The sequence below is a fragment of the Schistocerca cancellata genome, chromosome 9, assembly GCF_023864275.1.
Source record: "Schistocerca cancellata isolate TAMUIC-IGC-003103 chromosome 9, iqSchCanc2.1, whole genome shotgun sequence".
NCBI classification, from domain to species: domain Eukaryota; kingdom Metazoa; phylum Arthropoda; class Insecta; order Orthoptera; family Acrididae; genus Schistocerca; species Schistocerca cancellata.
In genome coordinates this window covers 502,462,798-502,484,904 of record NC_064634.1, presented here as the reverse complement: position 1 = coordinate 502,484,904, position 22,107 = coordinate 502,462,798, and the positions used below count along the sequence as shown (strand labels likewise).

The following is a 22,107-nucleotide window of genomic DNA, read 5'->3' as shown; positions in this document are numbered from 1 at the left end:
TATACAAATAAATGAAATGTGTTTTTTTTTGCCATATGCATTTCATTTCTTTTATTTACGAAGCATCTTCAATGGCCAATAATACATGTGTCTTTTTATACATATTACAAATGTATTATGTAGTAGTTACAATATGTTACTAAGTTAAATTTCACAGTGTTTCTTCAGATTAGAAACCACTTCTGTAGCACAAATTTCTTGACGTTAAATTATTGTTTGCTGTCAAGATTTCCAGTGTGGTTAGTCCATATGTGTAGTCCTGGAGACATGTTCATATGGTCCCCATGCTCCAACTGGCTGACTTCTGGTGCTTTTTCACTCACATTTATTATAACACACCACGCGTGTGTGTGTGTGTGTGTGTGTGTGTTGGGGGGGGGGGGAGAGAGAGAGAGAGAGAGAGAGAGAGAGAGAGAGAGAGAGAGAGAGAGAGAGATTGCTCAGTTTATGTTTCAGTTTCAGATTTCTGTTTGTTGTTGTTTTTTGTGGCTAACATGATCAGGGAGCTATTGCTTATATTGACTTTGTCAATAATTGATTATATTGACTTTGTCATTAATTACTTTCTTTTCATTGCAAGGGCTCTTTGTACGTGAAACTTTTCTTGTAATGGCTCAAGCTTTTTTTTGCGATTGTCCACTGTAGTAATTTTCATGTCTTGTTCCATGTTGGATGGTTCAAGTCACAACAAAAAAACTCCTACCACGACAAGAACACTTTGACATACGAGGTGCATTCAAGTTCTAAGGCCTCCGATTTTTGTCTAATTAACTACTCACCCGAAATCGATGAAACTGGCGTTACTTCTCGACGTAATCGCCCTGCAGACATACACATTTTTCACAACGCTGACGCCATGATTCCATGGCAGTGGCGAAGGCTTCTTTAGGAGTTTGTTTTGACCACTGGAAAATCGCTGAGGCAATAGCGGCACGGCTGGTGAATGTGCGGCCACGGAGAGTGTCTTTCATTGTTGGAAAAAGCCAAAGGTCACTAGGAGCCAGATCAGGTGAGTAGGGAGCACGAGCTTTAGGAGTTTGTTTTGACCACTGGAAAATCGCTGAGGCAATAGCAGCACGGCTGGTGAATGTGCGGCCACGGAGAGTGTCTTTCATTGTTGGAAAAAGCCAAAGGTCACTAGGAGCCAGATCAGGTGAGTAGGGAGCATGAGGAATCACTTCAAAGTTGTTATCACAAAGAAACTGTTGCGTAACGTTAGCTCGATGTGCGGGTGCGTTGTCTTGGTGAAACAGCACACGCGCAGCCCTTCCCGGACATTTTTGTTGCAGTGCAGGAAGGAATTTGTTCTTAAAAACATTTTCGTAGGATGCACCTGTTACCGTAGTGCCCTTTGGAACGTAATGGGTAAGGATTACGCCCTCGCTGTCCCAGAACATGGACACCATCATTTTTTCAGCACTGGCGGTTACTCGAAATTTTTTTGGTGGCGGTGAATCTGTGCACTTCCATTGAGCTGACTGGCGCTTTGTTTCTGGATTGAAAAATGGCATCCAAGTCTCATCCATTGTCACAACCGACGAAAAGAAAGTCCCATTCATGCTGTCGTTGCGCGTCAACATTGCTTGGCAACATGCCACATGGGCAGCCATGTGGTCATCCGTCAGCATTCGTGGCACCCACCTGGATGACACTTTTCGCATTTTCAGGTCGTCATGCAGGATTGTGTGCACAGAACCCACAGAAATGCCAACTCTGGAGGCGATCTGTTCAACAATCATTCGGCGATCCCCCAAAACAATTCTCTCCACTTTCTCGATCATGTCGTCAGACCGGCTTGTGCGAGCATGAGGTTGTTTCGGTTTTTTGTCACACGATGTTCTGCCTTCATTAAACAGTCACTCCCACGAACGCATGTTCGACACATCCATAACTCCATCACCACATGTCTCCTTCAGCTGTCGATGAATTTAAATTGGTTTCACACCACGCAAATTCAGAAAACGAATGATTGCACGCTGTTCAAGTAAGGAAAACGTCGCAATTTTAAGTATTTAAAACAGTTCTCATTCTCGCCGCTGGCGGCAAAATTCCATCTGCCGTACGGTGTTGCCATCTCTGGGACATATTAACAATGAACGCGGCCTCATTTTAAAACAATGCGCATGTTTCTATCTCTTTCCAGTCCGGAGAAAAAAAATCGGAGGCCTTAGAACTTGAATGCACCTCGTACAGAGTGTCCTTGCAATGAAAAAGAAAGTAATTCATGACACACACACACACACACACACACACACACACACACACACAAATTTATTTAAATATGTATTTGGAAACACATACATGTTGATTAGAAAGTGAAAACTGCATGTGATGTGTGATAATAAATGTGGGTGGAAAACCACTAGAAATTGGCCAGCTGGAGCATGGGGACAGAATGAACACATCTCCAGGACCACACATGGACTCAAAACCCTAGAAATCTTGATACCAAATGATGATTTAACATAATCAAATTTGTGCTACAAAAGTTGTTTCTAATTGGAAAATATGACAAAATGTAACATAGTAACACAATGTAATTATTACATAATACATTTATTATATGTATAAAAATAAACATGTATTACAGGCCACTGAAGATGCTTCATAAATAAAAGAAGAAAACAAGTATAGCAAAAAACTGTGCTACCTTCCAACACACCTCTGTGAATTTTGAAGCAACTGAGGAACGATGGAAAATGTATGCCTAAGTTTTCGTGGTTCTTATGAGTGTCTGAAAACAGCACATATACAGATGGCGGTAGTATGATGTACACAAGGTATAAAAGGGAGGTGCATTGGCGGAGCTGTTGCTTGTACTCGTTTGATTTATGTGAAAAGGTTTCTGACAGGCTTATGACCACATGACAGGAATGAATGGATTTTGTATGCAGAATGGTAGTTTGAGCTAGATGAATGCGGTTTTCCGTTGTGAAAATTGCTGGGGAATTCAATATTCCACGATCCACAGTGTCAAGAGGTTGCCAAGAATATCACATTTCAGGCATTACCTCTCACCACGGACAAGGCAGTGGCTGACAGCCTTCATTAAACTATTGAGAGCAGCAGAGTTTGCATAGAGTTGTCAATGCTAAGAGACACGAAAAACTATGCGAAACAACTGCAGAAATCAATGTGGGACTTACGATGAGTATATCATTTCGGACCGTGTGGCAAAATTTGGCATTCGTGGGTTATGGCAGCAGACAACCAGTGTATCTTTGCTAACAGCTTGAAATTTCCTGCAGTGCCACTTCTGGGCTCATGTTCATATAGGTAGGACCCAAGACAACTGGAAAACCTTGGCCTGGTCAGATGAGTCCAGATTTCAGATGCTAAGAGCTGACGGTAGGGTTTGAGTATGGTGTAGACTCCACAAAGACGTGGACTGAGGTTGTCAACGAGGCACTGCACAAGCTGGTGGTGGCTTCATAACGGTGTGGGCTGCACTTACATGGAATGGACTTGTGTCCTCTGGATGTCTGGCTACTTGGAGACTATTTGAACAATTCATAGACATCATGTTCCTAAACAGTGATGGAATTTTTATGAATGAGAAGGTGCCATGTCACCAGGCCATAATTATTCACAATTGTTTGAAGGACATTCTGGACAGTTTGCGCGAATGATTTGGCCACCCAGATCACCCAACATGAATCCCATCAAACATTTGTAGGAGATAATTGAGAGGTCAGTTTGTGCTCAAAATACTGCACTCGCAACACTTTCGCAATTATGGACAGCTGTAGAGTCGGTGTGGCTCAGTCTTTCTGCAGGGGTCTTCTAACGATTTGGTGAATCCGTGCCATATACAGTTGCTGCATCACACCCGCCGGGAGGAGGTCCGACAAGATATTAGGAGATGATCCACAATGTTTGTCACTTCAGTGGAAAGCAGAAAATGTAGTCTGGGTGTAATAGTTTGTGGGGGGGGATATGAAATGGATTGGTCACTCTGTTATAATTAAAGCAGTGGGCAGGCTTCATTTCATTGGTAGGATACTGGGAATTTGCAGTCAGCCTGCAAAGGACATTGCTGACAAATCACTTGTGCTACCCATCTCAGAATATTACTCAAGTGTGTCAAGCCCTTGCAAAATAGAACTAACTGGGGGATTAAATCAGTACAAAGAAGGGCAGCACAAACAGTCACAGGTTTGTTTGACTAGCAGAAGAGCATTACAGAAATGCTGAAAAACTTGAACTGGTAAACACATCAAGATAGGTGCCAACAATGCTGTGAAAACCTGCTACAGAGTTTTAAGAACCAGTATTAACTGAGGAATCTAGTAATATTCTTCAGCCTCCTATGTATCATTCCTGTAGGGACTGTGGAGAGAAGAGTAAACTAATTGCAGTGTGCACAGGAAGCATGTAAGCAGTCTTCCTGTGCCTGCTGTGCTCCATATGGAAACGTGTTGGAAAGAAACCCTAATATATGGTGCAATGGGAAGTGTGCGCTGTCATAAACTTTGCGGTGGTTTGCAGAATAAATATATAGATGAAAAGTACAACTTGTTGTTGAGGTTGACATAAAATACTGGCATGTAGTTGAACCATACTAAAAAGTACTCAGTTAACAAGCTGCATCAGACAGGAATATCATACCAGGCCTTTGGTAGCTACTGCCATCATAATCATAGTTATTACCATTGGAATGGTCTTCTAGAAGTAACTTAACACTATCTGAATTACAATCAATACAGATATTCTTTAGATCTTCTCATGGTTATGTGATACACCACTTATCTTGAAAATGTGAATTCATATAATGTTAACTTCTTATTAGCAGATATAAGCAATAAATTTATCTAAGAAAAATTCTTGTGATGTGGAAGATACTGTTGGTGACGGGGATTAACTCAGTGCTGAAACTAATGGAACTTATTTATCTTAAAAGTGATATGTTTGGCTGCCTAATAGTAGTGTTGCTTGTTGTATGAACTAGGTCTAACATTTGCATGATGTGTCTGAATAAGGAATTGTACAATGAGTTACTTTACATTATTTGTAAGTTTAGTAGTGAACATTGAAATACTAAATTAATTTTGGAAAGAAAATAATGTGACTGTAGCTTGTTTCACAGCTGCTAACAATTGACATAATGAAATTTCTTACTAATGTGGCAACCCACATTTAAAAAACTCAAACTTTATATTGACAATTGCTGCAGGAACGATGCCTCAGTATCACGTATCGAAGAACTTCGCCGACCGGCGCTACAAAGTTCAGAGTGCTCGCACGTACTTCTACCTCAATGAAGCCCAGTGTGAACGCAACATGGAAACATTCCAGGATTGTTTGGAGGCTGTCTCAGGTAAGAAATAACTACAAAAAGAAATTGTCTTTTTAATAATATCTAAAACACCCTTCAGTGTGGGAGGCCTGTGTACTTGAGACATTCTGTCAGTTGTCAGAGCATGTGTCATGATTTGTGTGTGTACACATTCAGTTGCTTGGACATTGTCTGATTCTTGGTTTAAGGCCTGCTTTTATAGTTACCTTATTGCCATAAAGAAAAAGTGGCCACATATGATGATTACATTTTGGTCACTGGACAGTAATTTTAGTGGCTGATAAATTCACATTACATGCGCTAATCACATTTTTAATAATAATTTGGTTTGGAAAGCTGATAATAACTTGCAGTATTTCATTGTCTAATCAGTAATATTTCTCAAAACTTTCAACTATTGTCTCCATAACATTTTTGCTCTCCCAAGAGTAGAAGGAAAGCTATCAGTGAAGCTCTGTCTGCAGATCTAAGTTATTGTTTGCTGGCATTAAAACATAATGCCATGACTTAAGATACAGAATATCATTGTTTGTGGCAATAGCAAAGAAATCTTAAGTTGCTTAACACTGCTAGTCAATTCATGTGAGGCACTTATGTGTGAAGCACACAGAAATAGATTGATTAAATGTTATGTTACCAATACTCCACACTTAGTCATTATTTATTGAGTGAGACTGATGAGAAACTGCATAATTAAAAGTGCCTGTTCTACTGGTTCCGGCAGACAGTGTACAGATGCATTTGTGTTTTAATGTACCTATTCAATAAATTCTGATTTAGATGTGAACAGACTGAGAGGTAAAGTGTCCACACTAGGGTATCTTTTGTGCAAGGTGCCAAGAGGTAACACCTCTGTGGGAGAGGCTGTGGCAACCCATATGGTTTCATGATGAGTGGCAAAATAGTTTCAAGATGCAACAGTAAATGGTTGCAGAGGAATCTGCTACCATTCAGTATCCACCTTTTTTCAAACTGACGCTGAATTGCTATGTTTGTCTGTGTGTTCTTCAGACAAGAAGTGACTTCTTTTTCTTTATGTAATAAGTAGATTACTGTAGCCATTTGAAATTAGGTTGACTGACACTCGAAACATTATGAGGCAATGTAATGTTGTTGTTGTAACATAACATTCCTTTTCATTCACAGTATAGCTATATGTGTGATGTAAAATATATTGCTTCGTTATGGAGACGTTCCACAGAATCTTTCTTAAAAAGTGTGTTATCTGCGGATATTGTAATTTTATGTGAATTGACCTTCTTTTGTGGCAGTACTGTGAATTTTTCAGCCAATAAATTTTACTGTGAATTTATTAAAAAGAAAAAAAAAAATCCTCATGTGAGTGGGCAGCACCAAACCACCTTCGTAGTAACTAAAAAGATGAAAACTTTTACTAATCAGTTTATAGTTGGATATTTTGTTTGTTTACTCAACACTTCTTGGTTTCTTGACTGTGCTAGTTACTTATTAACTGAATCTCAGGAATGACATTTTAGTTTTTGTGAGAATGACAGGAGGGCAGAAAGGTGTAAGAGAGATGAAGTTATGACTGTGAAAAGTTTCAGAGTGCTATATAAGATAACAAAAAGGTAAAGAAGCAGGGTTATCCAAGGATGAAGATGAACATAGTGGAATAGAACAGAGGTACATCTATCTACATCTAAAAGATTACTGTGCTATTCACAGTAAAGTGCCTGGCAGAGGGTTCAATGACCAACCTTCGAGCTGTTTCTCTACTGTTCCACTCTTGAATGGCGTGTGGGAAAAATGAGCACTTAAATTTTTCTGTGTCCTACTTTCTCTTATTTTATCATGATGATCATTTCTCCGTATGTAGGAGGGTGCCAACAGAATGTTTTTGCAATCTGAGGAGAAAACTGGGGATTCTCATTACATGTGAAGGTTCCATTGCAAAGAAAGACACCTTTGTTTTTATGATTGCCACTCCAATTCACGTTTCATGTCTGTGGCACTATCTCCCCTATTTCATGATAATACAAAACGAGCTGCCCTTCTTTGAACTTTTTCGATGTCATCTGTCAGTCCCACCTGATGCGGATCCCACACCACACAGCAATACTCTGGAATAGGGCGAACAAGTGTGGTGTAAGCAGTCTCTTTAGTAGACCTGTTGCACCTTCTAAGTGTTCTGCAAATGAATCACAGTCTTTGGTTTGCTCTACCCACAACATTATCTATGTGATCATTCCAATTTAGTTTATTTGTAATTGTAATACCTAAGTATTTACTTGAATTTACAGCCTTCACACTTTTCTTTATTCTGGGTCAATTGTCACTTTTTGCATCATATGGATATCTTACCTAAATCATTTTGCAATTCATTTTGGTCATCTGATGACTTTACAAGATGGTAAATGACAGCATCATCTGCAAACAATCTAATATTGCTACTCAGATTGTCTACTACATCATTAATATATATAAGGAACAATAGAGGGCCTATAACGCTTCCTGGGGAATGCCGGATATTACTTCTGTTTTTGCTCAATTACTTTCCGTCGATTACTACATTCTGTGATCTTTCTGAAAGTAAATCACGAATCCAGTCACACAACTGAGGCAATATTCCATAGGCACACAGTTTGGTTAGAAGATGCTTGTGAGGAACAGTGTTGAAAGCCTTCTGGAAATCTAAAAATATGGAGTCAATTTGACATCCCCTGTCGATAGCACTCATTACGTCATGAGTATAAAGAGCTAGTTGCATTTCACAAGAACCAATATTTTCCTAATCTGTGCTACCTATGTGTCAATAATTTATTTATTTATTTTTATTTTATTTTATTTTATTTTTGAGGTATTTCACAATGTTCGGACACAATATATGTTCCAAAACCCTGCTGCAAATCAACTTTAGTGATATGGGTATGTAATTCAGCAGATTACTCCTACTTCCCTTTTTGGGTAGTGGTGTGTCTTGATCAATTTTCCAGTCTTTAGGTACGGATCTTTCTGTGAGTGAGTGGTTGTATATAATTTCTAAATATGGAGCCATTGTATCAGCATACTCTGAAAGAGACCTGACTAGTATATAATCTGGACCAGAGGCCTTGCCTTAAGTGATTTAAGCTGCTTTGCTATGTCGAGGATATCTACTTTCATGTTTCTCATCTTGGCAGTTGTTCTTGATTGGAATTCAGGAATATTTGCTTCACCTTCTTTGTTGGAGTAGTTTTGGAAAACTGTGTTTAATAACTGTTTTAGTGGCACTGTCATCAGTGACTTGACAGTTGTTATCAAGCAGTGAAGGTATTGATTGCATCTTGCCACTGGTGTGCTGTATGTACGACCAGAATCTCTTTGGGTTTTCTGACAGATTTCAAGACAGAGTTTCATTGTGGAAATTATTAAAAACATCTCACAGTGAAGTATACACTATATTTAGAGCATCTGCAAAATTTTGCCAGTCTAGAGGATTTTGTGTTCTCTTAAATTTGGCATGCTTTTTTCATTGCTTCTGCATCAGCGATCTGATCCATTTTGTGTACCATGGGTGATTAGTAATATCTCTTATTAATTTATGTGGTATATATCTCTCAATTGCCATTGACACTATCTCTTTGAAATCATTCCAGATCTTTTCTATGCTTACATGATCAGATCGGAAGGAGTGAAGACTGTCTCTTAGAAAGGCGTTAAGAGCATTTTTATAAGCTTTTTTAAATAGCTATACTTTGCATTTCTTTTTGTTGGTTGTGGGTGTTACGGTATTCAGCCTATGAGCACTGCCTTAAGGTTACTAATCCTTGTATTCGTCATGATACTCTCTATTTGTCCAGGATTATTTGTTGCTAAGGGGTCAAGTATGCTTTTGCAACCATCACTATGAGTCGGCTCATAAGAAATTGTTCAAAATAATTTCCGGAGAAAGCCTTCACTACAATTTTGGATGATGTTTTGTTGTGGAGGGAATGGGAAACAAATCTCTATCAATCAAAATGTTAAAAAAATCCTCCTGATTAAAGATAGAAAGATAGATAGCAGCAAAAAGAAAGAGAAAGTAATAAGAGGTAAGGTACAGGAAATTATTCAGTAATAACAATAACCTGTTGTGACTCAAACTGGATCAACACTGCCAAAAATGCTTCTCAGATCTCCAGGCTAAACCTGTTTGCAATACAGCACAAACATTGCCTAACCAGAGTTGTTCCCTGAATAGCTGACTTAAATTAATTGATATGTATAATTTTTTCAGTTTACATTAATTGCACAAAACAAGATTATGTACAACATAAAAATGTACCACTAATATTTTAGACCTACTCAAAGAGGACTTAACACATCTTCAGCAAATAGGATATGCCTCCTTTACTTCCAGGAACATTATAGGCTTAATTTAATTTGGAGGAATAATATAATTCTGTGTCTTGAACACTTTTTAATTTTAGTAATTATGTAACTTGAAAAATCAACAGAATCTGTCAAATAAGAAAGGAACAAATGAGTAGTAGTTCTATACATAGCACTAAGTTTTGGAGACATACAATATACATAAAATAAAACACAACAAAACATACCACGGTAAAAGGGTATTAATAGAAAGTATCTCATCTGTCATTCCAATGTATAGCCGTTCCATGAACTGATGCTAACCATTTAGTGTGGCAGTCTGCCTTAAATGAAATGACTGTGGCCATTAGGTGACATTGCTGCAATGTGATTTTCTTGTCAAAATTCAAACATAAGATCTGAAATTTCCTGTAAATAAATCAATAAAAATTACTGTGGAACAGCATGATGGAACCATTTTAATATACATTAGGTAAGAGTGCACATAATACTTCTTTGTGTTTTGGAAATAGTTACTATAAACTATAATAATCATTTTTTATTACAATAAACAAAGGGTGTTAAAATATACCAAGGCAGTTAAAAATTTTACCTAACGTGCCAAAAAACTAAGTTTTAAATGTACTGTAAGAAGCAAATATCTTTGTTCCCAGTAAGAGAATCCCACAGTGCTTTCTTAATGATCAAAATTATTTCAGATGAAACTGATGTTTTGATGACTTTAAAGACATACTGGTAGAAAGTGAGATTGGCAGGCCATATCGGAGTAGATGTTTACCTGTCCTCTAGTGTGGCTAATTTGGCCACTAGCTGGATTGTATATGGTGACAGCTTCAATGTCAACATGCCAAGTAAACACAACAATACCAGTGTCTACTCTCAATGTTAATTTAAATATTTTGATGCCCTTACTACATAGGGTGAACCAAAATATGCCCCATTAGTTACGTCGATAGATTGCATTAGAATACTGGTTAGATTAAGAGTCTAGAAGCTAAGTGAGTTTAAGGTCCGGGCAACACGAGCCATTACTTGGGGTGCCAAATTGAGAGGAGCACCCAAGTGCAAGATTTGCATGTAGGGTGTGTCACAGTTAGTAGCAAAAAACTGACACAGGTGAAACTGCACAAGCAAAGAGGGGTGGTGGTGCCAGATGCTAAGTGAAACTTGTTCTCAATCCAGCCCTGTATAGGAATAATGTTTTTTTTAAAAATTTTATATCTTTAGACTGTGTGACATGGTATCTGGCTTCTTAGTTGTTACACAGCACTTACAGCAGAACTTATACAAAAAAGTGTACAATTACTTAATACTAACACCAAAATGAGACTAAATTTAAAAATTTATTTTGCATATAAATGTTTACTCTGTTTTCATCTGTGCGTACAACCCCATGCTTTCAGATTTGTTGTCAGCATGGCTTCACTTTAAAACTTGTAACTGCACCTGTTTTGTATAAGACCTACTGAAATTCCTATATAATAACTAAGCAGCCACTTTGTAAAATTAGAAAATAAAAAATTACATCTGTAGCTGGAATCAAACCCTCAAATTTGGGTATTCAAACAAAGCTCTACCTATTATACTTGCTGGGCAACACAGATGCACTGTATTTATTGAAGGTACTTGCTATGCATGGTTATAGTGCTGTCAAACTACCATTCTTTGGTATCCATTTTCTACAAAAAAAAAAAAAAAAAAGAAGTATGGAGCAAATGAAAAGAACCACACTGTGATGACAGAGCATGTGAGTTTTGGTTCTTCTGTACATTGTAATAATATCTGCCATTCTCTTCTATAATAACAACTGTATAAAAACAAAAAAGTTGGAACACAGCTGTCACATACTTTACAATGGAAAGGAAAAAAGATACAAAACAGTTAAATATCATGAAACTTGAAAAATCTTAATGCGTTAACCCCATCTAAAGACCAATTATTTACACACACACACACACACACACACACACACACACACACACACACACACACAATATCATTTGTTCCTATTCTTATTTGACAGATTTTGAGGACAATGGTTTGAGCAAAAATATGTGAAGTTGTACAATTAATTATACAAAAGACCTGTAAAATTATATTAATTAGTGCAGCAACCATCACAGACTCGTATAATGGTTTGTAGTTTGTTGACTAGGATAGTTTCTGTAATTTGTAGTTGAGGGGTTCAGTTCTAGGAATAAGATTCAGATTGTTTTTATGGAATTGTTTGGACTGAGAACGGAGTATTATTATGCTCAGGGAGGAAAGCAATTTGGTGCTATTAGGTTTGATGGTAGGAAGTGATTTGGCTGACAGGCATTCTTCCTGTGCTCTATGTGAGTATTGCTCAGGAAGAAACCATAGTATGTACTGCAGTGAGAAGTACACTTTGCTACAGGCTTCACAACAGTGTGCAGAGCATGGATGTGGATGTAGATATCGGTGTAAAGGTATACTAAGTTGAAATGGGAATTCTAGTGCCCAGTAGGCTTGCAAGAGCAGCATTTCATCAGGAACACCAACACAGGCTAACAGTTGGGAAATATGTGACCGTTTTTGACACGTCATAGGTAAACATTTTCTGAAACTGTGGGCGGAGTTCTGCTCCAATTTCCAGTGGCCAGGCCATAAACCATATGTGTGTTTATGTTCCATGGCAGACATCCACACTGCTAATTAGCCATTCCCAACAATAAAATCTATCTTGACAAGTAAATGTAATATTTTCCAGTAGAAATTTTCCTCTGGTCCAGTATGAATATACACTAGACTCTTACTAATCTGGCCATTCCTTGCACATACAGGTGCTAGAATATTGAGGGTGTCTTAAATTTAGTGTAAACACTTACGGATTATAATTTATTGTATCCCAAGATACATTCATTTTAATAGAAAACTTAGTTCTCATTTGTATAAATACACAGAAATATCACTCACTTCGAAACGTGTCCCATATTTTTAGCTGTTGCAATGATGATACACGACGGCAGTATGCTTTATCACACGATGGTTTTACAAGCATTACTTTGGTACTGCATGTTTCTGATTGTTGCATAATGTGCTTCAGGAAGGTGTCTACAGCTTCAGCCTCAGCAGTGTCAGATGTCTTCATGTTCTCTCCTCCTGATGTCCTGTTCTTCATAACTTTTATCATAACTTTCCTGTACACTTTTGGTAATCTCGTCATCATTTAAAGTTTGCTCATAAATAGTTGCTCGTCTGACACTGTGCTTGGCAGTAAAAGTGTTCTGTGAAGATCCTCAGTTCAGCTCGCCTCTAATTTAGAAGTCTTGCTCGAGGTATAGCATAATGTGTTTCCTTTTAGAGGCCATGACACTGAACTGTAAAGAAAGCCACAATTTCAAACATGTATACAATTGTTTTACATTGTAATTGGCTGACAACATTATTGCACATTAGAATTCATTATATCAGTGTAATTTTTGCGTGAGCAGCTAGAGACCGCGTGTGGGCTGGATTACTGAGGGGCCAGATTAGCAAGAGTTTAGTGTATATTATGTTATACAACAGACAATATCCGTAATTTTTATTGGCCGTCATCATAAATCTCTGCAAAATTTGAGAAGACTGCAATGAAGCCACTTTTTAAAAATACATCTTTATTTCCCAAGTGCTTTTTTTTCTGTTTGGAATTATGCTTATAGGAAACTAATTTTGTGTTGGCAAATGACTGTTCTCATCAATTTAACAAGAAAAGTAAGTGGTAAAATAGAATACTAATGAAACAAGTTAATAAAACCTTAACAGTTTAGGAAAGATAGATTTCAAATTACTGTAAAGATGACACTTCCGGTTGCAGAGAGGCAGAATTAAGACATTTACTCAAAGCTTTTAGCCACAGCCTTCATCAGAAAAAGAGAAACACACACCTTTCACACACACAAGCAAGCACTCATCACGCACGTGACCACCAACTCTGCAGCCTTTTTCTGATGGAGGCTTTGGCCGAAAGGTTTGTGTAAGTGTCTCTTAACTGTGCCTGTCTGCAACTTAATGTTTCACCTTTATGGTAAACAGCAATCTGTCTTTTCTTACATTGTCAATATTCCTACCTGGTGTTTCCATTGTTTAATAAAACCTTAAAAGTGAACTTGGTGGTGGTAAAAGCGTATCATATTATGGTACATTGTCAGTGATGTTAAGTGTGATGTGACTGATACGAAAATGAGGTAGAGCAGGGAACTGAATGACTGCTAATAAACCACAACAAGACTGCCAAAATTAGTATGTTTTTCAGTGCGAATGCTTGATGTACTTGACATTGGTTGACTGCAAACCTAATCAGTCTCAGTTATTAATCAAAATTAGAGTGCAGTCAACATTAGTCACTGGTCAAATTCTTTTGGATTTTTGAATGAATCATTTTGATCTGGAACTACTAGCATTTGGTCTTCTTCTAAATCATTAGCTCTCCCACGGTCGCCCCTCCCCCACCCTACCCCACCCCTGCTCCTCCAGTTTGGTCACATTCAAATGTGTAGAGGTTTTGCATTACCTATGAAACAAAAATTGACTAACCTGCATTTATTTCACAATTTATCACATAATTTAAATGAAATCTTTGTACCCCAATTATTCAGCTGAGCTGTATATTTAGTTCAGGATTTTACAGTGGTGTGACCCCCATGAAGAATGACCACAGAATTATTGATGAAAGTGCTGATATCCAGTACCTCATTGCTGAACCTGCTGCAGGACATCAGACAGAAGATGTGCACCTGTTTCCCTACTCAGTGTACTTAGATTTTGTTTCCAATTAAGGTACTTACTCTGGGGGTGTGAACTAAAACATTGCCTCTCCACTCATCTTCAGTAATGCTAATTTCTTTCCTGTACGGAGCTGCACTTTCCTCCCCAGAGTTCGCTCGGTAAGTCTGATAATGAAACTGCAATAATCTCTTCTTGTATTTGAGTACCGTTGCTTGGTTCTCTGTACACATGGCAGATGGCAGAAAAATGGAAAGAGGGAAGGTGACTTCCTTGAAACTATGTTAATATGTTCACAAAAGTGACTAGCCAAGCAGAAAGAAATGTCATTTTCAAAGAGTGGAAAATCCAGGATGGAACGTAAAAATATTGTGAAAAGGGTAGTTGCTACTCACCATATAGTAGAGATGCTGAGTTGGAGAGAGGCTCAACAAAGACTCTCAGAAAGTGAGATTTTGGCCAACTAGGCCTTTGTTGGACATAGACCAGACACACATGCTCTCTCTCTCTCTCTCTCTCTCTCTCTCTCTCTCTCTCTCTCTCTCTCTCTCTCTGTTTCTCTCTCTCTCTCTCACACACACTCTGATATCTCTCACACACATGACAACACACTATGGCTACTGAAACCAGACTATCTTCAGTTGTCAGTTTGCCAGTCTTTTTGCTGTGCCTATCTGCAACTCAACTTCTCTGCTGTATGGTGAGTAGCAACTGTCCTTCTCACAGAAGTGTTATTTTGTTAAACTTTTCTTTTCAAATATGCCACTGTCGTTTGTGTCTTGTTATTTATACATGGAGTTGCCCTATCAGGGTGCAATGCAGATTTTTTTTTTTTAATTCCTGCAGTTAGGCTGCATTTAGCTGTGTAACATAACAGTGATTGCATGTTGGTGTCAGGTGATGTGAATAATTTTCATATGTCTATACTATGCTATAGTTAGAAGAAAAGATGTTCTTTCTGAAATGCCCACAGAAAAACAAAATGTTTGGCATATAAACTGCTTGTTGTATCAGTTAATTAGAAGCAGGATATCACTTCTATGCTTATTTCTGGTGTGTATGTGATTCAAAAAGCTATTCACTCTCATCGTTTAGGTAATTGTACATGACTTTAGAGCAGGACTGGTACAGATAAATGTTCAGTTCATGCTGGAGTAGAATCCTTTTTTATCCAAAATTAGTATTCCAAATCCATATTGCTTTGTCTCCTTGACTGTTTAACTGTGTCTGTCTGTTGGAGCTGTAGGACACCTAAATCCTCTTTAATCGCAAATAAACGTTGTCACCAGGTAAGTAATACTGGTATCACTGTAATAGTTGATTTGTGTGTGTGTGTGTGTGTGTGTGTGTGTGTGTGTGTGTGGTGCTGCCCACTCCTTAAGTATGTTTAGCTGTATTGTTTGTGTGTCTCAATGAGAAAAAAGAGCTAGCACTATTGTGTGTCAGAACTGACTTGCCGCAAAATATATTTATTTTCAAATATTTTATGGGAATGCAGCTGGGTGACATTGTTGAAAACTGCTGATGTTTGGACAGGAGCGCACCATGCTATTTTCAATGGTATGCTCCCTTTAAAATATTGGCAGTTGTTGACGTCATTACATGGCTGCATTCCCGTAAATTATTTGAGCATTGTATACGCCAGGAGAAACTAAGGCCATATATTTATTTTCTTTTGTGATATTGAGACAACAATGTGGACTGATGATAGTCACAGATGTGTTTTAGTAGAACTGGGCACCGCCCACATGGCCAAATGCGTGTTTTGTGATACTACTCAGATTATATGTGGGCCACACATGACACTTGTAAGTTCTGTTCCATGGCAGTGCTGGCTTGTAGTGCTTATTCATGTTACATGTAGTTACGATTTACTTTGGTCAGTTCATAGACCTAAAAATGGAATGTGCCCAGATTGCAGCAAGAAGAGAGAAATTTAAAAGCCATCTTTACAGTATCTCTCTGATAAGGAAGCATTATTTTCCTTGATTTGTGGGATACAATAATTAATTATGTCAATCTCCTATGTATCTGCACTCTGGGCACATTCTGTGGAATGTCTCTGTATAGAGTACCTCCCACTGAATTTCTGCCTAGGAGGGTTGTACTAGACTGCATATTTTGTGTGTGTGTGACACTAAAACTCTTTTACAGAAGAGACCCGATAAACCGTCGTGAGTTCATGAAGAGGATCCATCACATTATCGCTTTCACAAACGAGAAATCTCTGTCTCATGCAAACAAACTTTGCAACCCCCTCTCAGTTCCCCAACAGCACTGATGCAGTACACTTGCCATCCTGTCTTCAGACCGGGAATCTCAAAAGACGGTCTCCTTGCTCAGTAGTGTAATCCCCTTATAAAAGTGTCCCCATGATGTCTTGAGAAAGGTTTGGTATGTGGAAAGAACTTAACTGTGATATGTATGTATAAAATTTTTAATGAGCTTGTAATCTTCTAATACGGATAAATATGATAATCTCATAGGTGAGCACCTACCTTCGTAATTGTATTTTCTTTCTTCATTGTGCTAAGAGTATCATTTTTTCCCCTTTTTTAATTTTAGATATTATGCCATAGTATGTCAGTTACAGTACTTGAGAACAGAATAGTTCATTGTTTACTTAACTGCACTGTGTATATTCATGTGTTTCTCATCTATGGTAGCAGTCAAAAAAATAAATTTTATTTCACCTTTTTATCAGTACTCCAATTTCTTTAACAAACATTTCAGTGTACACATGCAGAATTATGTGATTCAGGAATTGTTTGTAGTAAATTTGCTGTTTCACACATTAAGTGGTACAGCAGCTTTGGAAGTAGTTGCAAGCATACCTTCTGGACGGGGACTCCTTCTTCTCTTGTGATTTAGTGAGACGAAAATAATAGAGATTATCGTATTTATCTGTGTGTTTCTTAACAACTGAGAAAGTTGTACTTTGTTGAAAGTCCCATCCTTTCCCCATCCTGTCCACAGAGTCCGATCGGATCACTAAATTGCAGAAATCCCTCCGATCCAGCAGCCCTTTCCCACTGTGTGATGCTGATGAAGACAGTGTTGGTAAGGCATTGGATAAAGAGTTGCTGAACAGTTCACCATATACAGGCGCCACAGCATAGCTTCTGCACTGTAGTATTGTGGATCAGCATCTTAATTTCTTTTGTTGCTAATGAAAGATTACATTCCCAGCACATTCACTTTTAACATATGGCATAAGAATGGATTAAACTGAATCATTTGAATTATAAATCTCCTGATTCTAGGTCTGTGTCCATAAAATTTGTCTTATTGTTTCAAAACGTAAAAAATTAAACCAACACTTACTGTTTTTGTTATGCCTACAATACAATTCTATATGGAGAGACTCCAGACTGATCATTCTGACTATGGGTCATGAAAGTATGGTCCACTTACACATCAAATTAAATGGGTTTCTCCTTTTTTGGTGTGAAAGTATCTCCATTTGATTTGTATGAAATACTGGAGATATATACAAAAAAAGTAAAGTTAATCTGCAGACTCAAGAAAATTTCTGTCTCCTCATTTCTCTTTCAACCAGTCTGAGATCAGGTCCAGCAATTAAACCAAAGAGTTTAATTGTAGTATCTTGGATTAAATCGCTTTGTGTCGGAATGTAAGGTCTAAAGTTGTCAATACACACACAGATCTTGCCACAAATGAAATGCGACTGTTTGTGAATATTGTACGATGAACATTTCTGCAAATTTTCATTTGTAAGGTAAAAATAAAATGCAATTGTGATGTGTTAAATTTTTTGGAGCTGATCTGACTTGTTGTATGAAAACGTTCTTTACTTATTCTACAGTTCAATTGTATCAGGGAAACAGAGTTCAGAAAACTAATAAATTATGAGACAATGTTGCTGGCTAATACTTAATTTGAGGGTGAAATGTGTAATACTGCCAATACACACAAACATACAGGCTGTCCCAAGGAACCACTGACAATGCTTAGTATGTTACGTGGGAATGAAAACTGGTCAGTTTTCAATGAGGAACTCGTATCTGGAAATGGACAGCTCGGGCAATGGAGAGCATCAGTCTGAGAACAGACAGTTATGATGGTTTGTTCTGATTCAGTTTGGTATCTGAATACAGAAGATATTCAACCTTCTAGCCATCTGAGTACAGGGGATGGAAGACCTGAGCGTAACAACATTCCTGTACATGTGCTACACATTCCTCCACACAGCCTTTGTGCCCATGCTACTTCAGACCTTGCAACATTGTTGACGGCAGTGCGACATGTACCACTACACAGCTGGGGAAATGACTGACATAGTGCTTGCACATGGCAAAGCAGATTGCAGTGGGAGAGCTGCTGCAAGATTGTCCACGGAATATTTTGCAAACAGATGAACCCACATCATTGCACATTCTCGCCATCGAGAGACTTCGGAGAAGCCAGAAAGTTGCATGTAGGTATTTTTTGCCCGTGTTGTGTCCATTATACAGTAAAGTAGTAGCACTTTGTGCTTGTTACTTGCTAATACTATCCCCAGCATACTGTTTGTCCTCTGGTAGATGCCAAAATCTGGTGCAGTTCATCCACACACGGCTGGAACACCACAGCTGGAGGAGGATGTGCTGACTCTCGACAGGTGGCACAGGTGCTGCATGTGGGGAAAAGTGCTTTGCGGCATGTCTACGAACAGTGCTCCATCTGTAGAAAGTCATCGCATTATGAGAGGAGGATTACTCGTGATAGGTACAGTTTGCGCAGTAGTATTCACAACAGTGCATACTCCATCCATAATTCCCGAGATCAGTGCTATTTGCAGATGAATGCACATTTACTGGAGATGGCATATTAAACTTGCACAATATTCACATTTGGGCAGGCAAAAATTCGCATGTGCAAGTGATTTAAAACCATCAACACAGGTTCGGTATTACCATCTGGGCAGGGATAATTGGTGACCGTATCATTAGGCCATATCTGCTGCCAAACAGACTAACGGGACCCATCTACCTCTCATGTATTAGAGATATTTTGTTTACCATATTGGATGTAATGTTACTAAATGTTTGGGTGGACAGCTTGATGGAGCCCCAGTACACTTTGAAGTTGATGTGCAGAATCATCTCAATTTAGCATGTTCGCACTAATGGATTGGTGGAAGTGGATCAGCTCCACGACCAGCACAGTCACCAGGTCTGACACCTCTCAACTATTTTATGTGTGTTAGAATGTGGAGTATGGTGTACGGCACACCTGCGATGTCATCAGAGGACCATACGGCTAGAGTCCACGGAGCGATGGAATGCTTCAGACAGCTGCACGTGTTGGCTCTCGAGTGAGACTCAGTACTGCTGATGTACGCTCTGTGTTGACATAAAAAGTATGTAGTTTGAAGCCCATTTGTTCAGTAGACAGCATAATATGCTACTTAGGTCGGGCTTACAGATTTAAAGTGAAACGCACGCTCACGTCAGAGTTTTTGACGCCCCCAATGTCTAAAACCAATCAATGTGCCGTCCTGCACAACATACTGAGCATTATCAGTGATTTTTTGGGACACCGTGTAGAAGTGAAAGTGATGCACTTCCTAGCTTTGTTTCTTCATGGAAGGAAGAGAATAGACCAGGCAAGGTTAAAAAGGAAGGACAGCTGAATCATGGTGCGAGGAGAAGAGCGGGTTCCTTCCATCATAGCATCTCGAATTGGCTGCCCTTCCTTTTTAACCTCACATAACCTGCCCCTCTCTTGTCCCTGAAGGAAGACGTCTAGGAATTGTAGCACTTTTATATGTGTGTTTTGGCAGTACAGTGTGCCCACAGTCATGCTATTATTTTGAAAAATCATAAAAACTACTAGAGATAGAGCATTGTGGTTTGTTATAAAACATATAGCGGTTCTCAGAGGTTTTGTTCTGTTACGATAGAATTTCAGTGTGTGATCCACTTGTCAGTTGCAGAACACGGAGGCATCATAAGAGTCCTGCCAATGTGGTGAGCATTGCTGCATTGACAGTTCTGATTGCTTCATTGATTTGTGCTCATTAGGTAGCAATTTTCATTGACTGGTATTGTGTACAAGCATTCATTGACACAACTACCGGAGATCTTTGCAAAAGCAGTCGACAACCCTTCTAACACCTAGGCCATGTGTGCAGCCCACTTGGTCCCTGCACACCTGTGTCACGATCTCACTCTGTCGCAATAGTGGGCGGACACTGGGTGGCATACGGGCACTAGCAGGGGCCGCCACTTCCTAGGGACCTATTCGCACCCACCACGCACGTGACCAGAAAATAGTGCAAATATTCCACTGCAGGCCGCTATAATGGTCGACACCAGAGCTGCACGAGTCAGTTCGTCTGGCTCTGAGAGCCTCTTGTAACCTCCGGGTGGGTGCTGCTCGCCCCGTCATCTTAGGACTCTCTCAAAGTCCACTGTAGGACTGGTGCTGTCGTATTCGACATTCGTCATCATTTCCCTTGCTGCAGTTGGACTGTATCAGGGATGGACTTTTCTGTTCCTACACTGGTGTTATTGAGGACAGCTTCATCGGACTGAGACTATTTCCCTTATAGGTTTGTCTGTGAAGATTCTAATTGTGTTACTTTGTCAGACTCGGGAATCGTCATAGTCGAGTCTTTATAACTGTGACTCATTGTAATTGTGATAACAGCGGATGTGTGTTTTCTTGGTTGGTTAGTTATTGATTATTTGATCACTGTTTTCCCTGTGTCAGTGTGAGCAACACGCCAGTAACCCCACAAGAGGACGTCTAATGACGTGAAATCAGGAGAGCGTGAGAGCCGTGTGATGGGACTGTCAAAACGCAACCACCTCCTGGGAAATGTCATTTGGCTCACCCCCAAGTGTTCAATCTCAGATTTGGGGGTGCAGCATCGTGCTGGAAGATAATAGATGGCTGCAGCACTCCAATTTATGGCAACAGTAACTGTTTGAGTATTGCCCAATAAACATTTCTCATTACAGTGTTCTCTGTGAAGAAAAATGGACCTATTGTGCATTACGCCACACCTAACACTAAGCTTTGGGCTATCACAAATCTGTTCATTTCCACATGTAGGTGTTTGGAGCCCTAAATCGTGATGTTGTGATGATTCATTTGTCCAGAAAGATTCTTTCGTCTGAAAATAGGTAGTCACTGACAACTTCTGTGGAGGCTAACACAGAACACATGAATGCATACCAGAGAGGACAATTGTGTGGCTGCAATGCTTGGACCATTTGCACTTTGTATACAAAAAGTGATAACCACCTACGTAACATCTTATGGAGAGTTCATCTCAATTCTTGCAGTTTGTGAGATGCGCGATGAATAGACTTCTGGGTACTGCTTAGAAATGGAGCTTGCTATCTGATAACAAGCACTCGAGGAATTTGGGCAGTTGGGGGGGGGGGGAGGGAGGGGGGGGAGGGCGGGGGGGGGGGGGAATGTCCACTTTGAGGAAAGTCTTTGACACTGCCTACCTATCTAAAGTTTTTGAACTGCCACATTAGGCTTGTTTTGGTCAGTGGTGCCCTCATTCTAGCATCAGTACTTCCACAGTACTATTGTCACAGCTCTGCATTCTGCGTGGCAGATTAAAACATTTCAGTTACTTAGCTTGCAGTTATTTCAGAGATGTTGAGGTGTGTGACTCGCTCTTGATATAGTTCCTCAACCTTAAGATATCATCTGGGTTCAATCTATCCTTTGTTCACCAATAAATAATGTAGTTGAAACATAGGAAACACTTTAAAGATTTTTATTTCATCACTTCACAGATAAAACTG

At 39.1% G+C, this 22,107-nt stretch overlaps 1 protein-coding gene and 1 long non-coding RNA gene across 3 annotated transcripts in view; one reads left to right on the top strand and one right to left on the bottom strand.

Annotated features, from left to right (window-relative positions):
* Window positions 1-22,107, bottom strand: part of LOC126101120 (uncharacterized) — a 123,440-nt gene that overhangs the window by 3,553 nt on the left and 97,780 nt on the right. Inside the window, exons 2-3 of the long non-coding RNA XR_007522267.1 lie at window positions 12,545-12,948; window positions 9,835-10,015 (exon numbers count right to left, since the gene is read on the bottom strand). This is a non-coding gene — a long non-coding RNA (uncharacterized LOC126101120). The remainder of the gene's footprint in view (window positions 1-9,834; window positions 10,016-12,544; window positions 12,949-22,107) is intronic.
* Window positions 1-22,107, top strand: part of LOC126101115 (proline dehydrogenase 1, mitochondrial-like) — a 290,120-nt gene that overhangs the window by 227,521 nt on the left and 40,492 nt on the right. For both annotated transcript variants that reach the window (XM_049911797.1, XM_049911798.1), the window contains one exon: window positions 5,174-5,317. In XM_049911797.1, the coding sequence (XP_049767754.1) occupies window positions 5,174-5,317 (144 nt within the window). The remainder of the gene's footprint in view (window positions 1-5,173; window positions 5,318-22,107) is intronic.